The sequence below is a fragment of the Lagenorhynchus albirostris genome, chromosome X (genome assembly GCF_949774975.1).
Source record: "Lagenorhynchus albirostris chromosome X, mLagAlb1.1, whole genome shotgun sequence".
NCBI classification, from domain to species: Eukaryota; Metazoa; Chordata; class Mammalia; order Artiodactyla; family Delphinidae; genus Lagenorhynchus; species Lagenorhynchus albirostris.
The window spans coordinates 25,898,313-25,910,716 of NC_083116.1; the positions used below are offsets into that span (position 1 = coordinate 25,898,313).

The 12,404-nt window shown below is 47.8% G+C and overlaps 1 protein-coding gene across 1 annotated transcript in view; it reads right to left on the reverse strand.

Annotated features, from left to right (window-relative positions):
- Window positions 1–10,341, reverse strand: part of GRIA3 (glutamate ionotropic receptor AMPA type subunit 3) — a 291,582-nt gene extending 281,241 nt beyond the window's left edge. The window contains exons 1-3 of the mRNA XM_060138030.1: window positions 10,224–10,341; window positions 9,848–10,004; window positions 8,533–8,691 (exon numbers count right to left, since the gene is read on the reverse strand). Of these exons, the coding sequence (XP_059994013.1) occupies window positions 8,533–8,691; window positions 9,848–9,938 (250 nt within the window). The 5' untranslated portion in view covers window positions 9,939–10,004; window positions 10,224–10,341. The remainder of the gene's footprint in view (window positions 1–8,532; window positions 8,692–9,847; window positions 10,005–10,223) is intronic.
- Between the last annotated feature and the right edge of the window lie 2,063 nt (window positions 10,342–12,404).

A 12,404-nucleotide genomic window follows, 5' to 3' on the forward strand; every position in this document is an offset into this window, starting at 1 on the left:
CTGCATCTCTTCCTGTCTCATCCATTACTGGTACCCAGATCCCTTTCTGGGTAGCAGCAAGGATGAGGGCCCTGACTGCAATGAGTAACTGGCAAGGTAGATCAGTCAATCACAGATAACTGAAAGGGGACTATTTTTGATGGCAACGTTTTTTAAAAGGTTAAAAAGAATCCTCACCAACCCCCCCCATCACAAACTGATTATACTTCTGAAAATATCCCACAGTAATTATGGGGAATCCAGAGACTGAGATCATCTGTTGCAACAAAGAACCAGCACGGAAGAGGCAGCAAGCCCACTACCATCGGAAAGTTGTGACTTGGAGGGTTAAAAGCAACTAAAATCTTAGCGAATAAACTACCAGATTTTATCTATGGAGAAGATCAAATGTTGCAAACCAGGTGAAGTGTGTTTGAGGGACTCTTCCTCAAGGGTCTCCCACTGCCCCCTGAATGCCCACCATCCATCTGGCACCCCACTCTCTTGGGCTGGTCCCTTGTTCTGGGTCACTTACCCGTCTTGCAAAACCTCCTCTGAGGATCCTGCAAGGTAACAGGTGGTAATCTCATCAAAGAATCCTGGTCGGAATAGTAATGGCTGATAAGGATTTAACTCATCCCCTTCCAGAGATAGCATGCTTGCATTTTAGCACAGGTCTTCGGTGCCGTAACACCAACAAATGAATTTGTGGAATTTCAGACTAATGGCAGGCTGCTGGGGGGCAATATCTGGGGTAATAGGGTGCCATTTGGCAGTCCTCAAATGACACTGGGTAAGCTTTCAATGGCTACCCTGGAGCAGTCCTCAGCTCAAATATGTTAGAAAGTGACACCACTTCCCCTCCCTTCCCTCTAGATCTCAATGAATGTCTGGCACTGGCCTGGAAAATGGAGTCAATTTTTCAGGTTCTTAGGGAACCAGACAGAATTCGGGTTGTGTTGTACATGTTTCTAACCCTGTTGAAGGGAAGTCAGACAGCTGAGGAGCAGATTCTACATGCCCCCTTCTGGCATGCCTTGACCCAGAGAAGCAAAGTGGAAAGGCAGTTGGAACTGCATGCCAACCGTAGCTCCCTTGGGCAGGTTGTTTCTAAAAGGGACACTTTGAGGTGTGGCAAGAAGCCAAGATACTGTCAGCCCGGCTCATGAGCTACCTCCTCTCTCAGGCTGCCTTCCAGTCTCCATTCCGATTCCCTACGAAAAGCAGCTCTAAGTAGATGCTCTCATCAGACACCTACAGACATGGCTGAAACGAACACAGGGTGGTTAGGAGTATGATATGACATGGTTGAGTCAGAATGAGCCAGATGTGTCTCTTATAGAGCTTTCTTTGAAAGGCATGTGGGTAAGAGCTTGTCTGGGAGAGACTTTTTCTTTGGTAATCACAGTCTCCCTGCAAAGAGTGGTTTGAGTACCAGCGGTATTGGCATCACCTGGGAGCTTGCTAGAAATGCAAATTTTTGGACGCTGAAGTCCTATTGAATCAGAATCTTCATTTTAACAAGATCCCCAGGCCACTGGTGTGCACATGAAAGAAGTGCTGTTCTAGGCTGAATTGTGCCCCTAGGGTTAACGGGTCATGACCAGCTGTGTTTCCTTTCCTCACCCTTATCCTTAACCCCATGCCCCCTTCCAAATAAGGACAAATGATGGTCACGTTGAGGACAAGTGTTAAAGAAGCCAGTGGTAGTTAGGGACTGAGGAGAAGGGAAGTCCAGACAGAGGGCTGTAAACACTTACTTCTCTGACCAAAGCTCAAACAGAAATCCAGAAGAGAGTACAGTAAGTCCCCTACATACCAACGAGTTCCGTTCCGAGAGCGCATTCATAAGTCGAATTTGTTTGTAAGTCCAACAAAGTTAGCCTAGGTACCCAAGTAACATAATCGCCTATATAGTACTGTACTGTAGTAGGTTTAGAATACGTTCGCATCTTTGAAGGTTCGTATGTAGGGGACTTAACTGTATTCTGCCTCTTTCCACTGGGAGGGAAGCCAGAGTGTACACTTGAGAAGAGGAGAGGGAGGGATGGAGGGAGTGGGGAGGAGACACTGCTCGGCTAGGCTTCCAAGTCCCTCCAGAGGTAGATACTGCCTCATAATCACTGCATTCTATGTGCCATCCCAGGGAAAGAAAGCTTTCAGTCTGAGGCCCAGGTTCGTCACCGCCTTTCTCCCCTCTTACGACTTCCTTTCCATGCCAGTGCCTCCCCTGCCAGTGCCCACGCAGGCCCCTTCAGACTCTACAGCAGCCTCTTTTTTGGTTTGTTTTTTGGTAGTACGTACAAAAAGTTTACACTTTTTAAAGAACCACTTTATTGAGGCATGATTAACATACACAAAGCTGTATATATTTACTTCTTCAATAAAATGAATCCCTATGACCTTTGGTTGCTTCCCAAATTACCACAAAGACTTTTAAGTTCAACATGGTGAAGCTGTACCTCCCCTATGCCTTGGGTGTACTTACACCAAACCTACCACATGCAGGGACCTTTTGACTTTGACCTATAGAGGTGTTCCCTGACCAGGGGCAGCTGATCTCTGGTTTGGGTAGAGTGAACAGCTGCTCTGCACCTCATGTCCAGAAACACCCCCATTTGAGTATCTTTCCTTGGAATTGAGGCATTATGGTTCCCAGAGTCCCTGGTTTTAAAGCAAACACCCCCCAGTCAGGTATATTAACCCCTTATCAGCCACTTTCAGCAAGACTCTTATATTAGATAAAAAGCTATCACCCTCAAAGGAGAGTAAAGGCCCTGAGGAGGATGGACGAAGGACAGAGATATTCTGATGGGGAAGGAGCATTAGGTCTGGAAAAGTCCAGAGCAGGAAACAGTCCCTAGGTCAGTTCATTGTGGGTGGGATACCAGAATCACAGGCCAATTGGACACCAGCAAAAGGGCCTGGGCTGGGCGGGCAGAGCAGGAGGGGAAAATGATGGTGAGAGAAGAGGTAGAAGTGAGAAGAGGACAAATTCTGTCCATGTTAACCTTTTGCCAAGTGCTGACCCCTTCCGGGGACTGCTGCCCTGGCTCAAGGCTCACCCCACGCACAGGCTGACGCTATCTGTCACTCTCTGACTGGAGCCCAGACATCTCCCCAGCAGGGAGGGACTTGCTTCTGTGTCTGCACAACTCCCACACTCCTGCTGAAAAATGCCCGGAGCCCCCCACCTGGGCTTTGAATTGCACCCTCCTGGGCTTTGAATTGCACCCTCCTGTGGACATGTCATCTAATTAGACCCAAAGTATCAAAGCCAAAGGAACAAAGTCAAAACTTGATTTTTTTTTAATGGGCCAGGTAAAGTATGCAGATAATTTCCCTGACCTTTGAGAAGATGAAGAGTTTTCTGAAAGGTCCTTCAAAGATATTTCCTGTCTCAATCTAAGAAGTTAAAAGTTAAATCATCTGAATTAGCATGTTTATCCTCCTCTCCCGAAGGTATGAGTTCTACCTTCTAAAATTCTGGCCCTCTCTTAAAATCCATGCTGTCTTTTCATCCTTTAGCCAGTTGTATAAAAATGACAAATCTGTCAGCCACAAAGGAAGACTAATAATGATGCCTCAGAAGCTTCGTTTATTTTTCAATCTGTTAAAATGAAACCAGCCAATCACCTCTGACTACCCATAATAATGAAATTTAAAAATATACCAGGAGCCAAAAACATATAATAGAAACCTCAACCAGCGCCCACTATTCTCATTCAGTCTTGGCAAGTACGGAGGGAAATGCAGAATTAAGAAAACAACCTCGGATAGAGGCAGAAGTGGGGGATGTGAGAAACTAGTCACATTTTAAGGAAAAAAGTTAAAATTGCTGAGAGGAAGAAAAACCGTGGCTTATTTTGCAGTAGGCATAGATGGAGAACCAAGTAGTTTTCTTTGTTCCTTCCCCCCAGACCCTTCCTGCCGCCCCCCCCACCCCCCTTAGTAGATCACCAGGAAGCCACCTTCTAGGGGAGGTTATACACTTTGCTGGAAGCTCACCTTTACAGCCTGCTGATTGCCATCTATTTTTATGGCCCGAATGAACAGCATCACCTTCCTCCCTCCTCGCCACGTAAAAAATAGATTAAAAAAAAAATCCGTAATAAACCTTGTGAGAAGGTGACTTAAATCTCTGGCGACCTCTTCGTGCTTCAGTAGTCTAAGCCAGCTGGCCAGAGGGGCTGAGAAGTGAGCTAAGCCAGTGAGCTTATGGAAGACTGGCCTGGAGAGAGAGGGAGAGCGGCAAAGCCACAAAGATGGGGGAGCTGGCGGTGGGAGCTGGGGCTATTGACATTGGTTAGCATGTGAAGATCTGTTTGAAGGCAGGAGCCGTGATACTGTGGGGTCCTCACCCCGCTTCCAAAGATCACATGAAAAGAACAAACAAAACCCACCAAAGAGCAGAGAATAGGATCAGGGGAGACATTTCTTTCCCAAATGGACTTAAACAGTTAAATGGATCCTGGCAGTTAGAATAATTAGATAATTTAAATTGTGACTCTGTGGGCAAGAGAGGGAAACCTGTCTCAGCTAAGTACACTTACTTGGTAGCGAAATGCGCTCAGTTATAAAAGGAGCGTGCTCTCAGTTAGCAGGTATATTTCAAATAGCTTGAAAAAAATGAATGGAATAAAAATTTGCAGCTGATGAGTTACATTTAGCCAGCAAAAGGGATTTTGCCTGGGGCTCCATTAGAGCCTGCACTCCTAAGTCCCACTGTCAGTCCCACCATCACTATTACGCCTCCATCAACAGATTTTTACTTAAGCCAATGCGTTAAGAGCACAATTCCGTGGTGAATAACCTTTAAGGTTACATTTGCCTTTTCCTTGCTTCTTGCAAACAGCGCGTAATCCACAAGCACATTTGTTGGCTGTAAAGGTGTACAACAGCAATTTTTGCAATGACAGTGCAGAGAGGGAATATGAGATCTGTGTGCTAATGAGCTGACACTGCAGAGGCTGGGGTGATGTAGTGTGGAGTGTACTACAAGTGCACAGCAGAAAGACACAGGAGGGGACTTCAAGGGAATCGGAGGCATTTCCTGAGGAACCAGGGGAGCAAAGCCACACCAGTGGGACTCAGCAGTCCCTTGGTGTTGCCACATTCCCCAAAGCCCTACGATGATCAAATCTGGTTTTTAAAGAACAGACGTGTATACAACTTAAAACGTGTGTGACACCTCTTTTCATAAATACTGATTATGGGTGTGTAGGTGCCTCTGTGTGTGTGTGTGTGTGTGTGTGTGTGTATGAATGCATGTATCCTGAAATCATAGTATTCACACCATGCTTCTTTCTGGGGCTACCTAGCCAAATTGAAAAGTAAAGCAGCAAACTCAGTTAATCACTACGAAATAAGAACATGTGCTCCAAATCAGCTGAGTCTCTTCGATAAACTTCAATTCACCTCTGAGCTGAGATCCCAAATGAACCACCTTTCAAAACCAGAGATGCTTTTATTGGCCTCTTAAGATGCGGATTGAGGGCGGAGTCTGTCTTAAGCAAACCTCTTGGGGGTTGTGCAGAAAAGAATTGGTTGCTGGTGAAGAAGAGTCTTTAAATAACTGATGCCTGGGATTCATTGCAAGCAAACTCTCTGAATACATTGGGGGAGGGGATGCAGAGGGAGAGCAGAGAGCAGGGACACATACAGAAGGCATTACCGTTTGTTTATTTTTGGCTTTTTTGTTTACCTGCATACCTGTGTCCTCAGAAGTGTGTGTCTGCCGCAAGATTGAGGGTGCAGGAAAGATCATGGAAAGAGATCAATTCTAGTGTTAGGGGAAGCTGAAACTAGGAGTTTTGAATGGGAAGAGGGGAAAGTTTCTTTAATTTTTGCCATTCTATTCCATATTGAAGCAGACAGGAGAGGTGGGCAAGCAGGTTTGGACTCACCTGGGGTTTTCTCAAATTCTCCCTAGGTCTCCAGGGAGGGGCAGGCCAGAGGATCCAGGGTGTTTTTTTTTTCTCTGTGTAATAGTGCAATCAATTGTAAGAATGGAACCAGGGGTCACCTGCCAGGCTCCAGCGCTGAACTAGTATTGTGTGCCGACATCTGTGATATGTGATCTTCACTTCCATGAGAAAAAGAACTCTCAAGGGCAGGGAAAGAAATGAGATACACCTGCAGGGCTTCCCTGGCCCCGTGAAATGATTGTTTTCTGCATTCAGAGACTATCAGACGGTGGTTGGACTAGTCATCTTCCTCATACTAAGATTGTAGGCAGCGGCTACCAGGAGACAGCTTTGAGATCTGGCCCCCATTCAATGATTGTGACATTCAGAGAGGACTGTTTCGGGGACTGGAGAAGACGACAGCTTTCCTCCTCTGTCTTCTGAGCTGTAAAGTCTGAGTGTGCAACAGGCAGCTGGGTACACATCACTGGTTTCTAGAAATCTCTCCCGTGTGAGTCAGTGTGTGCAAATATGTGTATTTGGCATAACTAAGGGCAAGGTCGCCTTTTCTGTCTTTCCTGTTGCCCAGTAAGCCACACCCCTTATGCTACACTTTCAAGCCCCCAGCCATAACCCAGCCTTATAAGCTTGTAAGATGAAGTGTTGTGGACTTACAGCGGTGGCGGGCGGGGGGGGGGGCGTTGATCAATTTCTTTTCCTTTCACGGTTGTCCCTTTATTGCCCTGAGAGGTAGGGCATTAAGGCAACTCAACACCAATACAGATGACTTAGTGCCTGTTCTCAAACCTGAGCTTTTCACATGGCAAGGATCATTTCCTGATTGCTCCTTGAGTAGCGTTCTGATGGCCCTGGGCTGGCTAGTGTCAGTCTGATTTGACCATAAACAGCAAGACCAAAACCTTGGAAATTAATCATTCCTGAGAAGTCAATTAGCACTCTTATCTCAGTCAACATCAGTGGAAAGATACTAAAGTGAGTTGAAATAAACATTATTCATTGTTAATAATAATAAATCTGGGTAGTTTCATGTATTTGGTTTTAAATCTGTTCTAATTGATATTTAGGAAGCTGCCTTTGGAATTCGGCCTCTTGACAAGATCTCAGGGCTGCAGAATTAAGAGTCAGATGTGTGTTGTAAGTGTGCTGAAGAGACAGGCTGGGATTACCAAAATCAGATGCAAAGTATAGACAGACATTTTGTAACTTTCACACTTAGCTGGAGTTAATAAGCTCCTATTTTTGTCAATGTCGGAAAGCCAAAGAATGTCAAATACAGAGTACCTCAGAACATGTTCATATAAGGATCTGTACCTTCAGCTAAAATTTTCTTAAAGCTGAAAACTGTCACAATTTCTTGCAAAGTAATTCACCTCCATCCCCTTGACCCAAGTCTTCAAATCCAAGGAGGCTGTGCCCTTGGAGACCCTTTCAACAGTTTTTGGAAATCACATATCCTTTGAGGCAGAAGAACTTGAAGAAAGTCATATACAAAGTTTCACCCAACCAAATATAAACATCATTTCTCCCCTGAAAGAAAATCAAAAATTCCCAACTACACCAGCCATAAAAGCAAAACATATTTATGCCATCCTCACCCTCATTGTTGTGAAAACTTTTCATGAAATAAGCTCAGATGAAGAATTATCAGTCTCTCATAAAACATTCCAGAAAAACCTGTGTCCAACAGGCTATCAGTCATCCAGGTTCCCGTGGTTTTACTTCTCAAAATGAAATGTCCCCTTTCCACAGGAACAATCACAGGGCACAACTAGCTGTTTCAGAAACTGCTTTGGGGGGCTGATGAAATTCTTCCCTTTTGGCATTCGGTTTTCCTGCTGCAAGCCTCCGCCTTTCCACCTTTTGCTCTAAGTTAAGAACTGTGTTGTCCCTAACAATGGCGGGGCGGGGGGGGGGGGGGAGTTGAACAACACTAGGGGAGACAGAACAGAAGTAGCTTTCCAAAGAGTCACTGAGCACTTTCTCCCTTCCCCTCAGTTTGCCAGGCGTTCATCACTTGTAATCAGTTTGTAGTCTTATCAGTTCCTATCAGAGCTCTCTCGGTAAGAAAGGTGATATTCTAGGACAGAAAGAGGCCAGGGAACCGAGCCTGATCTGTCCCTCAAGGTCACTTGTTTGCAGAATTTCTCATATTTGGCTCCTATATATTAAGCGATTGTCAAATTCAGCTCATTCCTACAGCCAGGTGCTAGCTTTAACAGTCAAGTAATGCACATCCTGAATTGACTCAATCAAGAGGCTTCTTTCTTTAATCTCATCTGAAGAAATTTCCCTGAACAACCATGCTATTTTTTCTCTTTTTTTTCCAGCCAAAGGAAAAAAAAGGGAGGGGGTTGCGGGGGAGGGAGCGCCAGTTTAGCAGGGAGGAAAATGAAACTTTTGCATGAAACATTATTCACAACAGAGTTTTGTGTACTTGCCTTAAGTCCCTCCCTCAGCAGGATCCTCTGGAGTTGATTTATGTCACATGAAACCTGGATTGACTAGAGCCCCTAAAATGTCTACTAAGGCAATCGCCACCCCAGCACTTACGCAGACCCCAAGTCCCACAAGCAAAATGCAAATGAGGTTCCCAGGTCCCAAAAGGAGGAAAAGCAGATCTACTTACAAGCATTAGTCACAGAAAAACTATTGGAAGAATCCAAGTGATCTACGTGGTAATTCAAATGGAAGGGCTTCTCGGTGGTGTTCTGGTTGGTGTTGTATAACTGCACAGCAAAGCGGAAAGCGCTGTGCTCCTGCACCGTGTTTCTCATGAAAAGTCCACCTACAAGCAAAGGGAACCAAGATTTGGCTTGTGTCCCCCCCAGGAGTGGTTAGAAATTGGGGAGCTACAGATAGGCGATAACCTCTCAGTGGTACCTGGGTGCGTGATCATGATTGATTTTCAACCTGTGTGTCTTTGAAGACTTGTGAACTCAAATTTTGGCCAAGAGAAACCTAGTTTTCCTCTAAAGAGTCGGAGGAGAGGCTGGCGAGAAGGGGGAAAGGGGAAAGAGGGAAAAGGAGGCTGCTTTGGGGTAGGACGATGGAACCAAGAGTGGGACTTCGTTCTTAGGCGGTAGCTTCCTCTCCCCTCTTCCTCCGCTACCTCCCATCTCCACAAGCTGGTTCATCTTTTCGTGGCGCAAAGGGAAAGGTTGGGAAGAAAAACAATTTCATTCCCCCTGCTGCCCCATCCTGTTCCCCACAGGCCCCCGCTCCCCCATGACAGTACAGGGGCTTGGTTCTGTAATGGCAATAATTCTAACTTCTTGACTAGTAAATCCAGGGAGAAGCCGAGAGAACTCCCTCCCAGCGCCCGGGAGCCGGGCTCCAGACAGACACAGCGGCAATTCATGAATTCGTGGTCTGCGTGACTTCGCCGCTCGCTGGCTCGGCTTCTAGTCTCACCCCCGCCTCCTACCCCATCCGCCACTGACCTCGGTTGCTGCCCGGGTCTGGGGGAATCCAGGGTGGGCTTCCACCTCCCCCAGCGCTAGCCGGTCTCCCGGGACCCGGAGACGCGGGACAGGGAACCCCGGACCGGGTTACGCGCCCTGGCGCAGCCAGACAGGAGGCATCACCCTGGGACAACTTCCAGCGGCGGCACGCACGCCATGGCAAAGTCCGGAGCAGCGAGCCGAAAAGCCGTGACTCTTCGCCCGACTGCAGCCTCTGGCATGCCTCCCCTGCTCCGCTCAGCTCGGAAAACGCGGCAGCCCACCCCGCCAAGCCCCAGGAGATCACCCCTCTGGTTCCCGATGCTCCCCAGACCAGCCAGCTCTCTGAGGCTCAGATCCCTGAGATTCCTGCCCGATCCCCGTCCCCCGTCCCTTCCCAGGCCATGCAGGACAGGGACCCGCGGCCGCAGAAGCCACGCCAGGGTAGTGGTCTCGGGTGCAAGAGAGCCCGGCCCGACCGGCGGGTTGGCTCGCGCTTACCTATGCTGATGGTGTTGGGGAATCCTCCGTGAGAATGACCCAAAAGCCCCAGGACTAAAAAGAAGACCGCCCGGAGCACGCTTTGCCCCATTTTCTTCTGCCTGGCCGTGCTACGCCTAGAACGAAGCTGACAAGAGCATAGGCGCAACTCGGGAGTCTTCAAAATAATAATAGAAAAAGAAAAAGAATTCGCCGGCTCTTTCACCCCCTCCCCTCAACTTGCTCTCTCGCTCACTCTTCCTTTCCACCCCACACTAGTCCTCCTCCACCACCTCCTCTCTTTCTCTCTCTCTCTCTCTCTCTCTCTCTCTCTCTCTCCTCGCTCGCTCGCTCGCTTCCAGGCTCTCTCACACCCCCTCCCCGCCCCCCACCTCACTTCTGTCTTCACACCAATCTGGAAGGCGGGTTCATTGGCTGCAAGCTCGGTTCGCCAAAGCGATCTCCCTCCCTATCTCTAAGACAGAGAGAGACAGAGAGAGACAGAGAGAGACAGAGAGAGAGAGAATAAAACCCAAAACAAAACAAAAAAGACAAAACACAGAAAAACAAACAAATCCCCCAAAGAAACAAAAGAGAGAGAGAGAGAAAAAAAGAAATTAAAAGAAAACCCGAGACTTTTCTCCCCCAGAAGATGGTGGGTCTAAAGAGGGGGAAAAAAGAAGGAAAGAGCGAAAAGGCTCAGCGGCGGTGAATTGGGCTCTTCCAATTGGGCCGGTAGGGGGATATTGATCAAAGTTGATCTGACGTGGAATTAAAGCCGCACACCGCTTAGCTCCACTGCAAACTGCAGCCGCGGACTGCAAAGCCTCAGCGCTGGCGTTTGTCAACACGGGAGATGGAATCGATAGAAATACACTAGTCCTCACGTGGGCCAGCCTTTCAAGCTACAGCCAGCTTTTTAAAGAGAAGAAGAAAGAAAAGCTGCATTGTCTGTGCGTTTGTGCGTCTGGCTTAAAGAAGGAGGGTCTCGGGGGGTGGGCAGTGAGTGGTTACTCTGGAGTCTTTGTAGAGACTCAGAGAAGCAGTTCCCATCACAATGCGCCCGAAGATGCTGCGCATGCCCGGGCCATGCCGCTCAGGATTTACAGCGGAGATCCGAGAGCGAGTAAAGAAGCCCTCACCCTCACAGTTCTGGGAGGCGAGACCTCCCCGGACCCAAGCTCAGAGCCGGGCTTATGGGGGAGGGGGGAGAGGGCGGTGGCGGGCAGCGAGGGGCTGACAGCTTTGAAGGGCGTAGAGAAGTCCTGCGTGGAGGGGTTAACTAAAAGGTTAATGAAAAGGACAGTCAGTCCCAACAACGAAGGAGGAGAGAGGTGTGGGAATGAGTTGGGATACTGGTGGGGATTGAAAGTTAAGGCTAGAGGAAACTGTTCCTGGCTGCCTTGCTCCCTTGGTCTTGCCTTTGGACATAGCAGCCTAGGCCCCTGACCGATGACCTCAGAGGCCATTAATTCCCCCCACTTCTCTTTCTTGTCTAAGGGGAGGAAAGAACCTTGGAAGTAGGCAGTGCAGCCTGGATCTCTGTCGGGGGTGATACCCTCCACAGAATCCCGTGGATGAACCTCTTGGGCTGTAGGCACCCCTCCCCAGCCCCTTTCTCCAGTGGTGAGAAAAAAGAAGACTCTTTATCTCCCAAGTCTTTCGCACCTACCCCAGCTACTCTAGAAGAGACGGATTTTGTCCCTCCCCACACCAGCTGTTCTTTTTTTTCATATCTTCTCCTCCTGGTCCACGTGGAAAATGAATCTTCCTGCCAGCCTACAGCAAGATGGCGCACACGGGGCAGGGGATATCAAGGCAGGGGCCCAGGGCCCCAACTAGCACACTGATTACGCCAGAACTTTGGCTTTGACGTGACATATGTTGGAGCCTGGAACAGATAGTTTCCAAACCCTTGGGCAACCAGAAAAATGATACTAGGCTCTCCCCAAATTTCTATCCATCCTGATAATGTAAAATCTCTTCCTACCCCACCACCCATGGAAATCTTTTGTCTCCATTTAGATAGTCCATGGCAAAGAGTGAGGGAGAAAACTGGGAGTCAGAGAAGCCGCAATTTGCAAGTGGTTGGAGAATTAGGACGGAAGGGGTAGCAGAGACTAGGTTGGCTACCCCTTGACAAATGTGGAGTGTGAGATAGTGTGGTTCAGGAACATAGGCTTAGGAGACAGGTCCAGGTTCGAATCTATATTCCATTATATAGAGGCGTTGTGTGACCTTGAGCGACTTTCTTAATCTGAACCCCTATTCAGATTTTCACCTGCAAAATGGGAATACTAATATTCCTTTCCTGATAGAATGGTTGCGGATTAAATAAGATAGTGGATGTAAATGCATCTAATTCAGTGCCTGACTAGGAAAAGTTAATAAATGTTAATTTCCAAATTCTCTTTCCTCTTTCTCACCTTTTGAAAGTGCCCTTTTCTCCCCCAAAGTGCCTCATGCTGTCAGCCTCCCCTTTCTCCACCATCCGCCAAACCTCAGACTCTGCTACCCAATCTTTGCCAGTGTTCCACATCAGTCTTCCCATCATAGATCCTCAAGGGCCCTAGGAGAC